Source organism: Bradysia coprophila, unplaced genomic scaffold, assembly GCF_014529535.1.
Source record: "Bradysia coprophila strain Holo2 unplaced genomic scaffold, BU_Bcop_v1 contig_648, whole genome shotgun sequence".
Lineage (NCBI taxonomy): Eukaryota > Metazoa > Arthropoda > Insecta > Diptera > Sciaridae > Bradysia > Bradysia coprophila.
Window position 1 is genome coordinate 1 of NW_023503887.1, and position 17,477 is coordinate 17,477.

At 42.5% G+C, this 17,477-nt stretch overlaps 3 protein-coding genes across 6 annotated transcripts; all 3 read left to right on the forward strand.

Moving 5' to 3' along the window:
• Positions 1–2,558: 2,558 nt before the first annotated feature.
• LOC119083435 (putative pre-mRNA-splicing factor ATP-dependent RNA helicase PRP1) lies at positions 2,559–3,637 on the forward strand. Its single transcript, XM_037193158.1, has 3 exons — positions 2,559–2,661; positions 2,717–3,189; positions 3,260–3,637. Exons 1-3 carry the CDS (start codon positions 2,559–2,561, stop codon positions 3,635–3,637), a joined length of 954 nt encoding a protein of 317 aa, XP_037049053.1.
• An 864-nt stretch (positions 3,638–4,501) lies between these two features.
• On the forward strand, positions 4,502–7,754 carry LOC119083434. The gene is made up of 2 exons (XM_037193157.1): positions 4,502–6,455; positions 6,579–7,754. The coding sequence occupies exons 1-2, from the start codon at positions 4,511–4,513 to the stop codon at positions 7,697–7,699; spliced, it is 3,066 nt and encodes a 1,021-aa protein (XP_037049052.1). The 5' UTR covers positions 4,502–4,510; the 3' UTR covers positions 7,700–7,754.
• Positions 7,755–13,546: 5,792 nt separating this feature from the next.
• On the forward strand, positions 13,547–17,470 carry LOC119083436. Of its 4 annotated transcripts, XR_005088859.1 has the most exons (4): positions 13,547–13,839; positions 13,903–14,284; positions 14,351–15,928; positions 15,988–16,132. XR_005088859.1 is itself a non-coding variant. In XM_037193161.1 (3 exons), exon 3 carries the CDS (start codon positions 14,894–14,896, stop codon positions 17,399–17,401), a length of 2,508 nt encoding a protein of 835 aa, XP_037049056.1. In that variant the 5' UTR covers positions 13,802–13,839; positions 13,903–14,284; positions 14,341–14,893; the 3' UTR covers positions 17,402–17,470. The 4 variants fall into 4 exon arrangements, 3 of the variants coding, with proteins under 3 accessions (XP_037049056.1, XP_037049055.1, XP_037049054.1); XM_037193161.1 differs by having other exon boundaries at positions 13,802–13,839; positions 14,341–17,470; XM_037193160.1 differs by having other exon boundaries at positions 13,802–13,839; positions 14,351–17,470.
• The last annotated feature ends 7 nt before the right edge of the window (positions 17,471–17,477 follow it).

Below are 17,477 nucleotides of genomic sequence, written 5' to 3' on the forward strand. Positions count from 1 at the left end.
TCTACTAGGTAGACTTGAATGACTTTTCGCTAATTTTACCTTACTACCTGCGCTATGCGAAAGTTGACTATTACATGTCAGTTTGGCCCCTGCGAAAACGATCCACGGCATTAAGTATTTTTCGGTTCATTTTACGTGAATTCCTTTGTGATGATCAACTTTCGCATGGGGTAGAACCAGAATTCATTGGATGCTGGGAAAGTGATTCATTAATTTGCAATCAATTTTGTGATACTCACAAACTCATTCGAGTGTTTTTTGAGCAACTTGTTACGATAACTGTTTTTCAACAAGCCTTCGGCTCGAATATACAAACTCCACACAAATAAGACAGATAAGGACGCTTGTTGCTGACTTGGGACTTTACTTTTATCCCAAAATTGTCGCCTCACGTAATGAGTACTTTCGCAGCAGGGGCCATGGAACCTACTATTCCAAAGGGTAAATTGGTAATTGGTTGCCAGTTTTATGGTGTTCGCATTATCGGCTCTTACTCTTTCGATTGACATAGCGAATTTCGTTTACGATGATCAGTCGTGCACATCATTTCCTTGATGTTGTATTGCTTGTGTGGACAACCAATGAAACGATTTGTTTACGAAATTTTGTAAACAAATCGTTTCATTGGTTGTCCACACAAGCAATACAACATCAAGGAATTGATTGCTTCGAACCAGCTGAACAAACATCCAGCAAATGCACATCATGTGATAGCTTGCATAGATAGCGACTTCTTCCTTACACATTAAAAGAGACCTATCTCGAGTAGTATATTGAATTAAGACGAGAGCGACGGTGGGAGCAGTCTTCTCCAAGCAGAGCTGTGGCTTTGACCCACAGTATCGAACGAAGGACTGTTGCAGTGAAAAAACTTTTCTTCCAAAATTGCCATTGAATTTTATGATAAATTTGGCGACAACCGTGGTGGGCACATCATCCACCTCAATATGTCTGCAACTGAAGCCGAAAACTCGTATTGAAACCAATAATTTTCCTTGCAGCACCATGAAGAGAACATCTCAACATTGCTGGCGAAAGACGCATGCAAAAGGTCAACTGCAAGTTCATTCATCCCGAGAGGTACCACCTCAGTACTGGCTGGCAAAAAGATGCGTGCGTAAAGGACAACTGCAAATTTATTCATCCCAGGGACAGGTAACAGTCAATGCAGTTCGCTAGACAACAATCCGAAGCCTGAAGGAGCTGAATGTTTGCAGTCAAACGACGGTAACGTCCATAGCAGTCCTGTTGAATGTGGTACAACTTCTAGCACTCGAAGCAAAGAGACCCTTCTCGAGCGAACGTCGAAATTGGTCATCGGCATTGGCAAAGAGAATGAATCATCGACTGATTTTGAGCAGCGTCGTCAAACCGTTTACAAAGGTTCGTTTCCGTGCCGACAATGGTATTTTACGGTACAAAATCGGCAGGTCTGACTCTGCCTTCGTGCTAACCAGTGTTGCCTTCACTCCGCCAATGCAATCCGAATTAAAGAGCACGGATGTGGATATAGTCCGAACATTCTCTGACTAATAGCTCGGATACTCACGTCTCAGCTACCGGAACGGGCAAGCAATCAGTACGAGTTTGGAAGAAAAAGCGAACCAAAAGAGACTGGGTCAGTCGTGGAGCCACTTCATAACAGTAACCTTTCCAAAGCTGGCAAACGTGGCAACAGGAAGAAATCGGCCAAGGTGCCTGAGATCCAGCTGAAATCGATAGGCGGGAATTCCGATCCCATTCAGTCTATTGATGTGAGCAATTCAGGTCTCCAACTGCCCGACGTTGTGGACATTTCGAAAGTAAAGCGTGCACCAAAGACGAATTCTTACCGGGACGGTTCATCTCGTTCACATTCTCAACCGAGAGAGTTCGCAACAGAGAGGCTTAAACATGAACGGTTGCGCTTCCGCTCAGTCGATTACGCCGATTCAACCGGAATGGAATAGCGATGAGGCTATGGCAATCGTTCAGCATCGCCACATTATCGATGGCATCAACGACCGAATATCGCAAATCATTTTGTCGGAAGACTACAGCACCAACTACGAGAAACACGAAGCCAGCATCCGAATACTGCGCGACAATTTGGTGGAAATGGAATCGCATGTGTCCATTTACGATTCGGTGAAGTCGAGAGCATGTCGTGAATTGTCGTACCGTCCCACCGAACTGCGGAACCAGATTCTATCGCGAAATTTTATCGGCCTGAAATGTCGGCTTGGCGCTTTCTCTAAGCGATTGGACATGGAGAAATACTTCGGCAGTGGCGACCGGTTTTTGATCGTTCAAGGGTGAGACGGGCAGTGGTAAGAGTACGCAAATTCCGCAGTACGTTGCCGATCATCCCAGATTTTACGGGAAAAGATCATTTGTACGCAGCCTCGCAAATTGGCCGGCCATATCGTTGGCACGTCGTGTAGCGTTCGAGTATTCGGGTGGAATCGTACGGAATAGTTTGGTCGTCGTACATTGGTTATCAGGTTGGCGGTGATAAGCGTCCGAACCGAGGATGTCGCATCGAGTTCGTAACGGAAGGAATTATGTTGGAGCGAATAATGGACGGCAGTATGGAGTCGTTTAAAGATGTCGGCTGCATAATTGTTGACGAGGCGCACCTGAGAAGGCGATCACATGTGACCTACTGCTCGGCTCGTTCAGGTGAGAGTATGATAATGACATGGGTGTGACTGTTCTGATTGTTGATTACATTTAGGAAGCCCGATCCCGCGTTGGAAAGACACCCTTGTGATCATAACATCAGCTACCATTGACTTGACGCTGTTCGCGCAATTTTTCTACAACGCACCAACCGTTCAAATCGAGGGACGAACGTTTCCGGTTGACATTATCTATCAGCCAGCAGCCGACGAATCGAATATTCAAAGGGCCGTGTCCGAATGTGCACTTCAAATCCATTTGAATTGTAGATCAGCGCCCGGCGACATACTCTGTTTTCTGCCAGGCCTCGAAGACATAACGAATGCCAAGGCGATCTTCGAGAAGGAGTTGAAAAAAGTCTCCGCAAGGAAGTCGGATCGGCTGGATGCTGTAGTGTTCATGCTGTACGGAAAACAGGATCCCGACAAACAGGCCGAAGTGTTCGAGAAACTGGATGTGGCCAAGGAGCGGAAAATTATCTTTGCCACCGACATTGGCCGAAACGTCCATCACGATCGATGGCGTTGTGTATGTGGTGGACTCGGGCATCAGAAAGGAAATTGTTTTCGATTCCGAGCGCAACATCTCGTCGCTAAAGATAAATGCAATTTCGAAATCGTCGGCAATTCAACGATCTGGACGATGTGGTCGTACCCAACGCGGTGTGTGTTATAGGCTTTACAGTCAGGATGAATTCGAAAGTATGAACATCAATGCAGCACCGGAAGTGCTCTGTCGGCCGATATCATTGGCAGTGCTCACTCTACTGGAATTGTCGCTGGATCCGCAGAAGTTCGATTGGATCAGTCCGCCGTCAACGGAAGCAATTGTGAATGCCGAAAAAGAGCTGATCATTCTCGGAGCCGTCGACCTGCAACGTAAGCCGACGGAATTGGGGAAATTTGATCGCAAAGTGCCAACAGGATCCGAAAATAATGAAAATTGTGTACGATGGCTGCGTGAGGGGACTGGGTGAGGCGGCGTGCAATGTTGCGGCAATTTTGAGTGTTTCGAGCATGTTCTTCTGGAACGGAAACGATGCCGAAACCAAGGCCAAAGCCCTTCAGATGAGGAAGAAATTCGCAATGCCTGAAGGTGACATTGTCACGATGTACCGGATATTCGAGGAATTCAACAGCATATACAACGGACGACCGATGAAAAAGTCAAACGACAGCGAAGGTACAGCCGTCAGAAAACCGGCGTCTGTATGGTGTAACGACAATTCGTTGAATGCTAAATCAATGTTCATGGCAGTGGACACGAAAGTTGAACTGATGAACCGACTGAAGCGGACGAAAATTTGGTCGAAATCGAGTAACCAAAACCAGTTGGCCAGCAATTCGGACGTTCAGGAGTTAATGTGTTCCGGATTCTTCATCCAATGTGCGCGGGTCTTTTACTCCAAAAACCACCGGGCTCCGGTCGAATACTTTTCGGCTGAGTCGGGAGTGACTGGCCGTCTGGATTTCCGTTCATCGTTAAATCTTCTCGACATCGAAGCACCACCGCCCAAATGGATCGTTTACGACAAAATCGGTTCGTCTGCCGAGCACAATTTTCCCGGTGGCCAGCGTTATGGATGAGAACTGGCTTAAAGACACGCATAACGGCTTCTACATGACGTGCCTGAAGAAAACCGAAGATCTGCCGACGCACTTAATCGAAATGTCGATATCGCAAGTGTCGTTCCGGATGATTGTCGGGCGAAATTTTTGCAATGTCGATGCATTGGAGAAGGAACTGGGCTGTCTAGTAACGGGCGATGCCGATACGGGCGTAATGCATTTGTACTGTGCACCAGTCAGATCTTTGATGGTCGAGCGACAGATTCGATCGAAAATCGACGATGCTCTCATGGAGATCAGGAATCAGGTCACGGACGACAGTTACATCGGTGAAACGCGAGTTTGTGATTGGCGAGGGATACGAAGTGCACGAAATTCTATTCGAAAAGGAATTTTCCACTTTCTACGTCAAAGATGTGAACGCGGAGCAGTTCGACAAAGCGACACTGAAATACTTCCTTACCATCAACGGCGAACGGCTCGCCTCGCTGGATTACACCGATTATGGCAAAACGTACACCGCCGTTGCCAAATTCAAATCGAAGAAAGACGCCCAAGCGTCCTACGATCGCTTTTGTAAGGCTGGTGAATTTTCGGTGTCTCCCAGTTTCGGCAGCACTAATGGCATTCGGCATGGACTGAACTGTCGATTGAAATTGACTTGGCCAACTGCTCGCTCGAAGGGTGTCGCGCACATTTTCTTCAATGAAGCAGACGACGCTAATCGATTCCTGGACAATGTCCAGCACATCTACCCGAACACTGTCGTTCACGTGGCCGGAGAAACGCAACGGAGCAAGCAACGAAATTCCCAATTGAAGTCACAGGGACCACGACCGCCACTGACCTACGTGAAGCGACAAGGATGTGCGTTCCGGTTTGATCTAGCTGCGATTGCTGGTATGCCGGACAGACGGAAGCTTAATTACAAAGTGACACTCGTCGGTTTACAGCTGCGCGTCGACAAAGCAGAACTAACCAGCACTTTGGCTGCATATGATCTGAAAGACGTCATTGTCGAGTACGAGAACTTCACTGCGCCAGATAGTGGAAACGGTTTAACACCCGACGAAAAGTCAATCAAACTGAAACACCTCAACCGTTTCATGGACACAGCCACCAAGACCAGTGACTTCTTTAAGCGAAATACTGGCGTTGCCGGAATTTGTGTGTTTTTCACTAGCAATTCCACTGCGAAACAGGCGTACAATTATGCAAAGGCTAAATACGACTCGATGATAACGGATCCATCGCTCGGGCCACATCGTTTGGACATCGAATATACTCACACGATGTCCATTCAGATCGGACTGTACACCTTTTTGCAACCCCAAATCGAAGCATTGCAGAAGGAAGCACGCACGAAACGCTTCACTTGCAGCACGACGCCCGTTCAGGACAATACCAAAACGGTCATCCTGAAATTCAACACCAGCAAGCACTCGTTGTTGGGCTGGATTGAAGCTCAATTCGACGAACTGGTACGACCGACGAAATTCGATTGCCCGCATTCGGATGTGCTGTTTACGGGGACGGGACGCTTGGAAATGATGAAATTTGCGAAGAATACTTATGTCAACGTCAGCGACGACACTCAAATCATATGGGTGTACGGCGATGCGGAGGTGAAAGATAAAAGTTGCAAGGAAATCGAGAGGTTGGCTAACCGTCTCCATGCGCTGGATGTGTTGGATAAGGAAATTTGGCTGAAACGAACGGTTCGGATAAACGGCAAAGAGGGCCGAATCATTACCAACAAATGCAGAGAGGAGAAGATTGACTTTCACCGCTTCCACGGCAATCGAATCTACATTTCCGGATCACAACGGTCCGTCGACGCAATGTGCACATTTTTCGCTCAGCAGAAATACAGTTGGGATCGCACGAAAGCGAACCGGTTTAAGTTGGACAAAAGCCGAGAGTGTGGTCTGTGCTTCGAAGCACCGGAAAGTGCGTTCATTATGCTGAGCGTTTGCAGCCACATATTCTGCAGCGATTGTATCGAACCAATGGTGAATATGCAACCGCCACCGTTCCCCATCAAGTGTCCGGTATGTGATCAGTTCGTTGCCCTGCATGATATCAAGAAATTGGCGCCGACAAAGTCATTGGAGAAAGTGTTGGAATTGGCCGTGAAGTCGTTTCAACAGAGTCACAGCCATGATATTCGCCAATGTCCGCAGCCGGGATGCCATCAACTTTTGAACTACGAATCGAGAACTGCGGGTGAGTCAAATTTTGATTTAAAAAAAAAACTTTTGTCGCAGTGACCGACATTGGTTCTCGACATTCTTGTGTTGACGTTAAGTCCTGAATCTCAAGCGAAAATTTCTCTATTTTGTTGCCCAGGCACCCACGGTGGCGATTTTCTATTTTGCGACAACTGCATAAACACCTACTGCATAGCCTGTTCGGAGAAGATGGAAAAACCGGTCCGAAGTCACGACGACGATTCATGCGAAAACATCCAGAACGGAGTGTCCAATTTGGTTCACAAGCATGTTCGCGCTATACAGGAAACTGTGCTCAATCTCAGCTGTCCGAAATGCAATACGGCGTTCTACGAGTTTGATGGATGTGTTGCAGTTACATGCAGCACTTGCAAGGCAGGATTTTGTGGCTTATGTTTGGCCAATTGTGGAAGCGACGCACACAGTCATGTTCGATCTTGCCCGAAAAATCCCGGCACAGATTATTACGTCTCGCAACGGGACCTCCAAGCAGTTCATTTGGATATGAGGAACCGAAAGCTGCGCGACTATTTGTCGCAACACCGACTCAACTCCACTGTTCACAGACAAATTATCGAAAAGATCCGACCAGATCTTATCGACCTGAAGATGACCGTGCCGGAGGCTACTGCCGATGCACACGATGGACCTGTCGCTGAAACATCGGATGCTGTCATGCGACATGTACGGAAAATCCAAGAAGAAATCTTGACGCTCAGTTGTCCCCATTGCAAGGTGGCATTTTTCGACTTCGACGGTTGTGCCGCTGTGTCGTGTTACTCGTGTCGACGGGAATTTTGCGGCCTATGTCTTGAACACACCGACGGCATAATCTCAGAGCATGTTGTGCGATGCCAACGGAATCCTGCGACAGGAAACTATTTTCTTCGTTCCGCAGAACTAAGTAGAATCCATGCGGCTGTCAGAACGGATAGAATTCAGTCGTACTTCAATGATAAACTGGGTGATACTGCGACCAAAGAACAAGTTCTGGCGCTCATTCGTGTCGACTTGGTGGATCTTCAAGTTAAATTACCCGAAATAAACGTTCGCCAGCAGCGAGTACGTCCTGCTGTACCATTCCACATTCAACAGCTAATGGAGGAGATACGATTAGAGCGCTTAATGCAAGATGAGCCCGTTAGACGGGCGGTACCATTAAGGCAACCAGTTCCGCCAGCTCAGCCCAACAGGAGACCAGCTCCTCAGCCACCGAGACGCGATTGTTGTATACTTTAACGAGACCACTGTGCCATAGAAAATAAAAAAAAAGTTTTTTTTGTTTCTCCTCTGAGTGTCGGGGTCTTTAATTTCGATTCCTGTTTCTGGGTGATTCGAAGGGGCTGGAATCAACAGCTAATGAGCAGACGCACTACAATGGCGGAAACTTTCGTATTCGATCCTTTTAGTGAATTCTCCTTGGCCTAATCGATGATGTCAATTCTCAGTTTATTTCACATGCTTCGCTACATTGTCTGGCAGTCTTACATGGCATCACCATGTTCATAAATTAAGCGCATGGTAAGTCTCTACCTCCGTTTCTCAACTAAAGCGTTTTATCGTGACTGATTGGCAGTCACTAATCCAATAGAAATCTGTTGAGATATCTGAACAGAACCAGCGCACTTCAAGCATGAGTGGTACTATAAATAGGATGCTGCAACTAGACGGTGTGTCTGTAAAAACCATTCCATACAAAATAGTACTCTACTTGACAGCTGTCGACTATGATTACTTTTGCTTGAAGTGCGTTGATAGAACTTGTGACAAGTCGGACATGAAGGTAAGACGGAAATTTCAGAATCATTTTTGCAACCTCCATGATACATCTGCAGTGAGCCACTTAATTTAAAACTACATGGCCGTGTCGGTTGTCGATAGAAAGGTAATAGCATTGATAGGCTGAAGTAGTCATTTTTCTCCATCAAAGGTTAGAAAAGTAATTGTATGTTCCTTCGGGGCAATTAGGGCCTTATTGGGTTTAAAGCTCACACTGAGATTTGACCAGTCGAAACAATTGGTAAAAATTTGACTATTTCGGTGAACCTCTAGCGCCTCCTCTGCATCCGAAGCGTAACGACAATAGCGTCACGTCGAATGTACCTTTGAGGTGTAAATTTGGGACTCAAATAATATTTTACTTTACTAGGAAGGCAATGTGCCTCACTAGGAAAAAGTATTCGCCTCGCTCGTAAAGCAAACCGCCGCACTATACCAGTGAAGCAATTTGATATCACGATGAGTAAATGTACTTCGGGCTAAAGGGCTCGGATTCTTTTACTCATTTGGATACGAAATATCAAATTCCTTCACTGGCATAGTAACTGTACTATTACATGACTAGTCGCGATTTCGTGTGTTTATTGACTACGACTCGGCTCAACAATAGTTATTTATGTATCGATTGAGGAGGCCGAAAGAGTTACGTATTAAGTTTTATATGCTGCGTACTGGTGACGAAGGTTGAAAAATGTAAGCTAAGGGGCGAAAAAACTCAAAAACTCTACTTTTCATTTTTCTGTCCCTAGTCTACATGACTAGATAGGTGCAAATAGTCATTTCGTTCAAAAACAAGAGTTGAGAAAATAAAAAATTTCTTACCTGAACTGTCAACAAAACGTCATCTTCTCATCGGAGTGGAGAAAGTAAGGTTATTCACGCCGAACGGATGAAAACATATTCTCGCTCATCCGGAAAACTGTAATTGCCCGGCCGACATTCTTTTAAAAAAATACTCCGCTCAGTGTCCACGACATTTTAAATTAGAAAAGAACAATGGCAACTCGGTTTGTCTTCAATTTAAGCATTTTATTTTCAATTTTTATTTAGGATTATAATTTTCAAATACATTTAGTCAATTACAATTTGTTTCTGAATTAGTCATTCAATGCAATTCTCATCTCTATGATTTCAAGAGTTTTTTTGCTCCTTTTTCTTTCGTTCTTTTGTAAAAATTTTACCGGACAAAAATGCGACACAAAATGAAGAAAATAGAAAAAAGATTTCCGTCAAATTCAATTGAAAAATAAATCTCTGTCTCTGTGTGTCCCTCCAACGTCATTCAAAATGTACAATAAGTTATAAATGTAACGTTAAAAAAAGGGATGTGTGTGGCGAAAATTGTACTTTTTTTTTGTAAATTGTATGCTTAAATTCTACGGCTAGCTAAATTTTTCATTTGAAAATTTTTATTTTTCCATTTTCCTCTCTTAATTTCTCTCGTTTAATATTCTAAACAAAAAAATTGTTCTTTGTTTTTAATCGTGTAAACGAACTTTGAACTTAAGTTACATTGTGTCTTGCTTGGTTTTGAGTGTTTTCTTCTTCTTCTTCTCTTTTCCATAATTTTCGTCCTTTTTGTGACATTTCAAAATTGGTAAAATTGGTTAGCTGTTTTCTATAAACTTTTTTGTTTCTATTATAGCAGAAAAAATGGCGTTTTAGAGTTTCTCCTCTTCTTTTGTTTTTTGTATTTAAATATAAGATCTATGCGCGCTTCATAAGTATATTGTTGCAATCATAAAGAAAAATCAAAAAAAATCGTTCTCGCGCGGCAGAGGTAAAGTAAGCCAGGCAGAGGAGTGCTTGATTTGACTAGGGACCTGAATTATCTAGATGTCCTATATTTTGCGAATTGAATGAATTCAATTTATGTCATTTTGTTCATTTGAGTTCATTTTTATACAGTACAGTAGGTCCATTATTTGACGTTTCAAAAACGAACCAATCATGCCTGGTTTATTTAAGTCTGTCGTGTTTCTCGTAATACGTTGAATTTAATAAGCCCAAATCAAACTATCAAAATTACGGACCGGACGTGCAAGTCAGTTGAACATTCTTCTTCTACTTGTGAACTGGACAGATTCGAACCTATTCATCGGTAGACTTGCCGAGATTGTTTGGATGATTAGCGGAAAAAAGAGGTAAACCCACTTTAAATGGCCAAATACGAGTAAAAGACCTTCACTGAAGTGATTGGTCCAAAGAGTGGCAAACACAACTTTGAGTTGAATTTCGGAAGTGAATTTCTGTGCAAACTCACCTCAAACGTTCTTTCGGTCAATTTATTTGAGTTGAATTATATTCAATGGGCTAGTAGTAATTTCGCGCCGTATGGGCGCAAAATTACACTATTAAAGTAAGAATCTCGCGCCACGCGAAATTCCTACTTTATTAGTGTAATTTCGCGCCCATAAGGAATTTCTTGCTGGTAGGAATCTCGCAACGTCTCAGTTGCGATGCAGGCATCCTAACATTTTGTAAAAGGAAAATCCACTTTTTCTGAGTAAGGATACCGGTATCCTTGATGCAAAATATGTGTATCTCAGTTGGGATACCGGTATCCTAACGTTTTGTAAAAGGAAAATCCACACGTTCTATGTCGGGATACCGGGATCCTTGATACAAAATACGTGTATCTCAGTTGGTATACCGGTATCCTAACGTTTTGTAAAAGGAAAATCCACACTTTCAAAGGATACCGGTATCCCTGATACAAAGCTCTAGGGTGTTAGAATAAAATTCGCATCTCCAAAATTTATGTGCCTGATACTCAACTGAATCTACCGCCAATTTATCGCCAGGTACTCGTAAAAATTCTCTAAATCAAGTTAGCCATTGAAAAATGTATGGGCGCGAAATTCCACTATAATACAGCAATAATTTCTCTTCCAAACGAAACTTTCTGCAAAGTCAAATAACAAATTTTTGACAGCTACCCCTGCAAGAGAGAAAATTTTATCTCTGATTTCCTCTCATTGTCAGCGTTATCCTCGCAAAGCAAATTTTGATGTCTACCAACCGTTGAGGTTATAGATTATCGGTTTCGTAAGTTTGGATCAAGTTGATGATAGACATGAACATTATCGAGTGCAACGACCTAATTCCTGTTCTAGGTTTGAGTCTTTTATAAATTTGAATGGGACATTGAACTTTTGACATTTTTTGTATTTAGATTAAGAATGTTATTGTAAACAAAAAATTGTTCTACACTATTGCCGAAATTTCAAGTTTTTTACTTTTAATTTATATTTCAATTACGACTACGACCCAAATTCAACCCAAAAGCATACCTTTTTCGTGAGAGAATTAAGAAAAAATGACATGAGAAGAAAAGAGAGGCATATAGAGACGTATAGTCTTTTTTATGTTTGACTGATCTTTGAAAATCAGAAAACAATTAATTAAAAATATAAATGTTTATAATTTTACGATAGTGTAGAATAATTTTTTGCTTAGAATAATGTTGTCTATCGAAATTATTGAAACTTCAGTCCCCCATTGATGCAAAAATTGGAGTAAAAAATCAGGATTGATGTAAATACTTCGACAGCATTATAATATCACTAGCAGTTCGATTAAATTGTCGCGTCAAATGTTTTTTATTTTATTTTAAACTTTTTTCTTTAGATCCATCCATAAAATGTACTTTTAATCATGTTGGTCCGGTGTTAAGGAATCTCGCGCCGCGTCATTCACAATAATTCACAAAGTGACATCTTCCTTATACAAAATGTGTCAAAATATGAATCATTGTGAATGCCCCGGCGCGAGATTCCTAGCAACCGTTGGTCCTATGCTTCCCTCTTAGACAAGGGGCGTTTGGTAAAAAAAAGCCTTTTATGTGCACGGTAATATTTCGGCCAAAGTGTTGAATGGGTGTTTATAGTAATGGAATAAGGTAAAAAAACACTAATTGGATACTGGTCAACCCCAGGAAATTGGTCAAAATTTACTTTGAAAATTTCAAACATCGATATAAAATCGATATAAAGACGATTCGGAAGCAATAGATCATTGTCAATGTCGTTTGAGATGTCAAATGAGCTGTCATTTTCACAAAGCTAACCAAAATGTTACAAAAATTTATATGGAGCTGTCATTGTTTGAGGTTAGCTTTGTGAAATTGATAACTCATTTGACACTATTTTGAGAGAAGAACAGTTATTTGACACTGATCTATTACTTCCTTCGTAACCAGTATCCACCCCTCCCACTTTCCATTGTTCTAATTGCTTGGTCACTCATTCTTCACTGGTTGGAACATCAAAGCGATAAATTGAGAACTGGATGAATTCTGACTATCTCCCGAACAATTACACAATTTACAATGAAACAACAGAGTGACACTTACATTCCACATAAGGACAACAGTGACAGATAGTCGACCACATCATCAAAGTAGTAAATGAAGCAATAGTGGCACAGTAAGGGGAAATTTAGGGGAAATTAAATTAAAAAATTAAATCGACCGTTAGAAGTATAGGACGAGAAACTATCTGTAGATCGTCAAACCCGTCAGTGGAAACAACTGATGATGGCTGGATCACGCTAGCCTCAGACCGCCACTGAATCCCGAGGTCGAAACAGCGTCTTGGCCGAGGTCTTGGCTTCATTACTTTCACTTTACGTGATCCATGAGGGTAAGGGAAGAGCTTTCTTGCTCTGTTGGTTTTTGAATTTATAAGAATTTTAACTGTTGGCTCTGTCGATTTGTAGAAATTCTGCCTTTGGGTTTGTGGACATTTTGCCTTTGAATTTGTAGATATTTTGCCTTTGAATTTGCAGACATTTTACCTGTGAATTCTTTTTTACCTGTTTCACTTTTTGTAGAAATTTTTATTTAAACGTTTTGACTGTGAATTCTTAAGAGTTTATTTGTAGGCATTTCAGCTTAAAGTTGCTTAAATTTATAAGCATTTCAGCTTCTTGGATTTGTAGGCATTACGCAACCCTTTTAGTACCTTAAATTTGTAGGCATTTCAGCTGTGTTAATTTGATTTTTCGAGTCTTAAAGATTTTTTCAAATTTTTTAGTCTAATAGCCTCGCGCTGTGGTTGAGTTCTACTGTTGCATTTAGTCCGTTGCTAAATCGTAACGTAAAAAAACCCGGCGCTGCCCTTTCTATTAGCTACTTAAGCCGAAAATAACAGAGACTGGAAGACCATTGAAATGATAAAGGGTGACAGCAATTGTTCCCATGATTTCGGTAATAGTTTTTTGAAAGTTGTGAACTGAGCAATTGAAGAAAAAAATCACTTTTCGCAGCGTTGATGCAAAATATTAATTTATGTAACTCAGTGCTGAATGCTTTTTGTCACACGATTTGATTGTTAATGTCGCTTGTAGCGTTAGCTATATTGTTGGGCATTTAAGGCCAAAACATCTGTTCTCAAATCTTATCAACTATGATAAGCTCACAGCCGAAGCGCAGTGATCGGCTTAATTAAGCCCACAAATTTCATTGACAATCTGATATACACCGTTTATCAGTAAGATTACAACGGTGTCGTAGATACGGTGCTGTGTGTGACTTACTCAATCGCATAGCTTTCAGTCAAGTTATTTAGCCACAAAGTGACCATTCGCTGCTGGTCAAAGTTTATTCATTAAGCCGAAAGTAAAGAAAAGTCAAATTCAGAGAGAGAGAGAGAAATATCCAGATGTCCAACAATCCAGTAGCTGGTCCCAGTCGCAAAAGGGACTCACAGCCGAAAAACGACAATCCAATCCCCGATAAGCGCAACAAATTCCACTTGACATCTCCAGATGCCGATACGTACTCCGCTTCCGGTTTGAAATTAACACTTCACGGAGTGACGTTTCAACTGAAATTGTTGCTGCTATTCATGAAACGAGCATTGCTAACGGGCTCCAAATTTCGACTGGCCACCGAAATGGACGCAGCCGAAAAATTCGATGACGTAGTGTTGCAGCAATTCGATCCGGCACTTCAGAAATATGTTTGTCGCTTCGTGCAGGCTAAACACAAGCACGAAGATGCCAAGCAAATCCACTACACGGATCTCAAGTCTCAAACGGATGGTGAGTTCGGTTTGTTGAAGTATTTCTACTCATTCTGCAAAATTAAAGAGAATCAGCTCTTCGCAGACGATGTGATCAAAGATTTCACACTTTGTACGAACATCGGTTTGGATATCGATGATTTGAAACGGAATGGTCTAACTGCCCAGCCGGTCGACTTGAAAGACGACAAAGTTTTTTTCATTGAAAATTCGGAAACATTGAAATATCAGCTCAATTTAGCTCCGTCATGCACAATGTACACGGAACTCTTAGAAACGTCCGACCTTCATAAAATAGCGAAAATGTTTGCGGAGACATTTTGTAACAAGGAAAAGTTGAACGTGAAAAACGATTTGATGAAAATGTACAGCGGTGTCTTCTTCGCCGAGAGGATAATCGACAGATCCAGTCAAACGCTAACGGACGACTTCTGTAACGACAAGTTGCCAGATGTTAGGGAGTTTCGGCAAATTTTTGAACGAAAAGCAATGCAAATTCTAACGAAAGATAAGTCGCGCACATTAACGAAAGATAAATCTAATTTTTGGTCAATTGTACGGCAACAGAAATTGTCGTGGACGGGTGGATTTGATTCCAACACGATTCACAAGAAATTCCCACTCAACAATGTCACTGCCAGTTTTAGTGGCGGAATTTTTCGACCGATTCTTCATTATTACCAATCTGCCCAATGAACAAGATTTAGATATTGTGATTAGGAAGGAGTTAGGCGAGAATATCAGTCTCTTAGACCCTAGCCTCATTTATTCCGGCCTACTAACGGAACTGCTCAACTGGCTCAAACATACCAATAAAATCAAGCACAGTGAGGGTACATTCATATCAGAAAGTGAGGCGAACAATCTCATGGAAAGCATAGAGACAAAACTATCCGAACTAGTCGTCTCGGGTATAACGAGGGACATTGTAGCCGATGTGTCTGAAATACAATTCAAATTCGATGACATCAATCAGTCTCTGAAAGACTTCGCCAGGACTGGCTCCACAGTAAAAGTTTTGTTTCTAGAGTCTAGTCCCAATGCGAGATTTGGAACAGCGAAAGTTGTTCAAGTTCTGCAACACAATGGCATTAGAAATTACATTGTAGTCACGTTAGACACGCTGCTCAAACTGGAAACTTTATTTGCGTCAGCAGTTTTGAATGGCAACAGTGAAAATTTCCTAATTCTTGAGTGCGATTCCGACAACCAAAAGTATTCTCCTGCTCAGCACGAGCAAGCTTTTCAGATGCTAAATCGTATCGCCAACAAACTAATTTTGGTCGCCCAAGAGGATAATTCATTTACGCAATTGTTTATCAAATTAACCGTACCGGATGCAACAAAATTTCAACAATTGTGCGACAAGTCCCAGGACTCCTTTCTGAATAGAGAACTATCGTTCCAAGGTGTGCGCACAAATATTCGCAGTGTCGTTAAAGAAGACGTGCGCCTCGTAACGGACACTCTGTTCACGCAACTATTTGAAAATGAGGAAATCTCCATCGACTGCAATAATGAATGGATGGTTCGAATGCCGGATTTCATTCCGAGAACATTGTATAGGTCCGTAGCCTTTACGGAATCGGAACTCATTGACCGTGTGGCTAAGGTACCAGAAATTCTTGTTGCTGTGCATGGCCGGGTCATGAGTGAATTGGTGGTGAGAGTATTGAACCAGAAATTGAAGCAACGACTGAATGACGACTCGTTCATGGACAGATTTTTCTTCATCAAATCAGATGGCATGGACGACTTTCGCGAACGTAACAACGGGCTGGCGATGGTGCGTGTTAAACAATTGAGTCACGATGCAAAGTTTTTAGTTGAAGAAATGATTTCGAATGGACTGGATGATCACGAGAAATATAGAATGTTCACAACGCAGGAGTTTTTTCCTCGGACCATTGCTGATTTTTCGAAATTCAAGAATGACAATATTTTGTTAGTGGGAGAGGCGGGCATGGGAAAGTCAACATATCTGAATGAACTGGCATATCGGACAAAAGCCGACGAACCTCATCTGTGGATAACGAAAATCAATTTGAACGATTACACGGACATTTTAAAGGAAGCATCCGATGGGGACACTGTTGACTATGAGACCCTTCTGATAGAATTAGCCACGGATCACCTAACGGAAGATTATGAACGAATTGTGTTTTGCAAGAAGTACAACGATGATGAAGTTGTGCTGATTCTGGATGGACTGGACGAGATCAGTCCTACATTCAGTGATATGTCGATTGGATTGTTGAACTTTGCTTTAGAGCAGCCGTCTAAGAAGCTAATCGTTGCGACAAGACTGCATCTGTGCGACTCGTTGCGAAGCCATCTCCAAGAGGACGCTTTCTATTTTCAACCGTTGACCGTTGCAGAGCAAAAAATTTATTTGAAGATGAAGTGGCTGGATGGTCTCGCCACCAATTCATCTTTCACCGAAGATTCATTCGATCTATTCATTAACACTCTGTTCACGAATATTTTTAGTCAGAAGCAGAGTACGAAAATTTCTAGCGTTCCGCTGCTGCTATCATTCATTGCAGAAATTTTCAAAACTGACTTCCGATTGTTCCACGACACATTGGACATGGGTAGTGTGCGGTTGTGCAGCGGTCACTACAATATTGTCAATCTCTACGACGATTTTATAGACTTAAAAGTTCGGCGTTACAAGGAAGACAAGAATAGGGCATCCACGAGCAATGTGGGAACAGCCAAACTATACGAAATAGTCTGTCCGCTGTTAAGGGACGCGCTTCGCAATGTGGCATTGCGGCAATTTCCTCAATTTTATTCCGTCGACCATTTGGGAATACTGGACGAGAAAGTGAAAAATCTCTTTCCCCACGAAGAACTTATCAGGGTCGGCCTATTGCAGTCGGTCCGAGCCAATTTTGAAGGACTGCATTTTGTTCATTTTAGTTTCACGGAATATTTCATAGCCGAAGTGTTGGCCGAACGGTGCGAAAAATTTCCGAAGCCCGGCATTTTCCAGACCTTGCTCGATATTTCGCCGAACGTTTCGATGTTCTTCGATCTGATGTTAAGTCGTGGACTGCCCTTGCATCTGGCAATATTACTGGATGACAGAACTCAATTCGAGCCTGAGAAATTCGATAAGAAATATTTCTGAACTCAACGGATCGGTTCGGAAGGTCTCCGTTACATTTAGCGATCGATCAAGGCTTGGTAGACGTTGCATCCGAGCT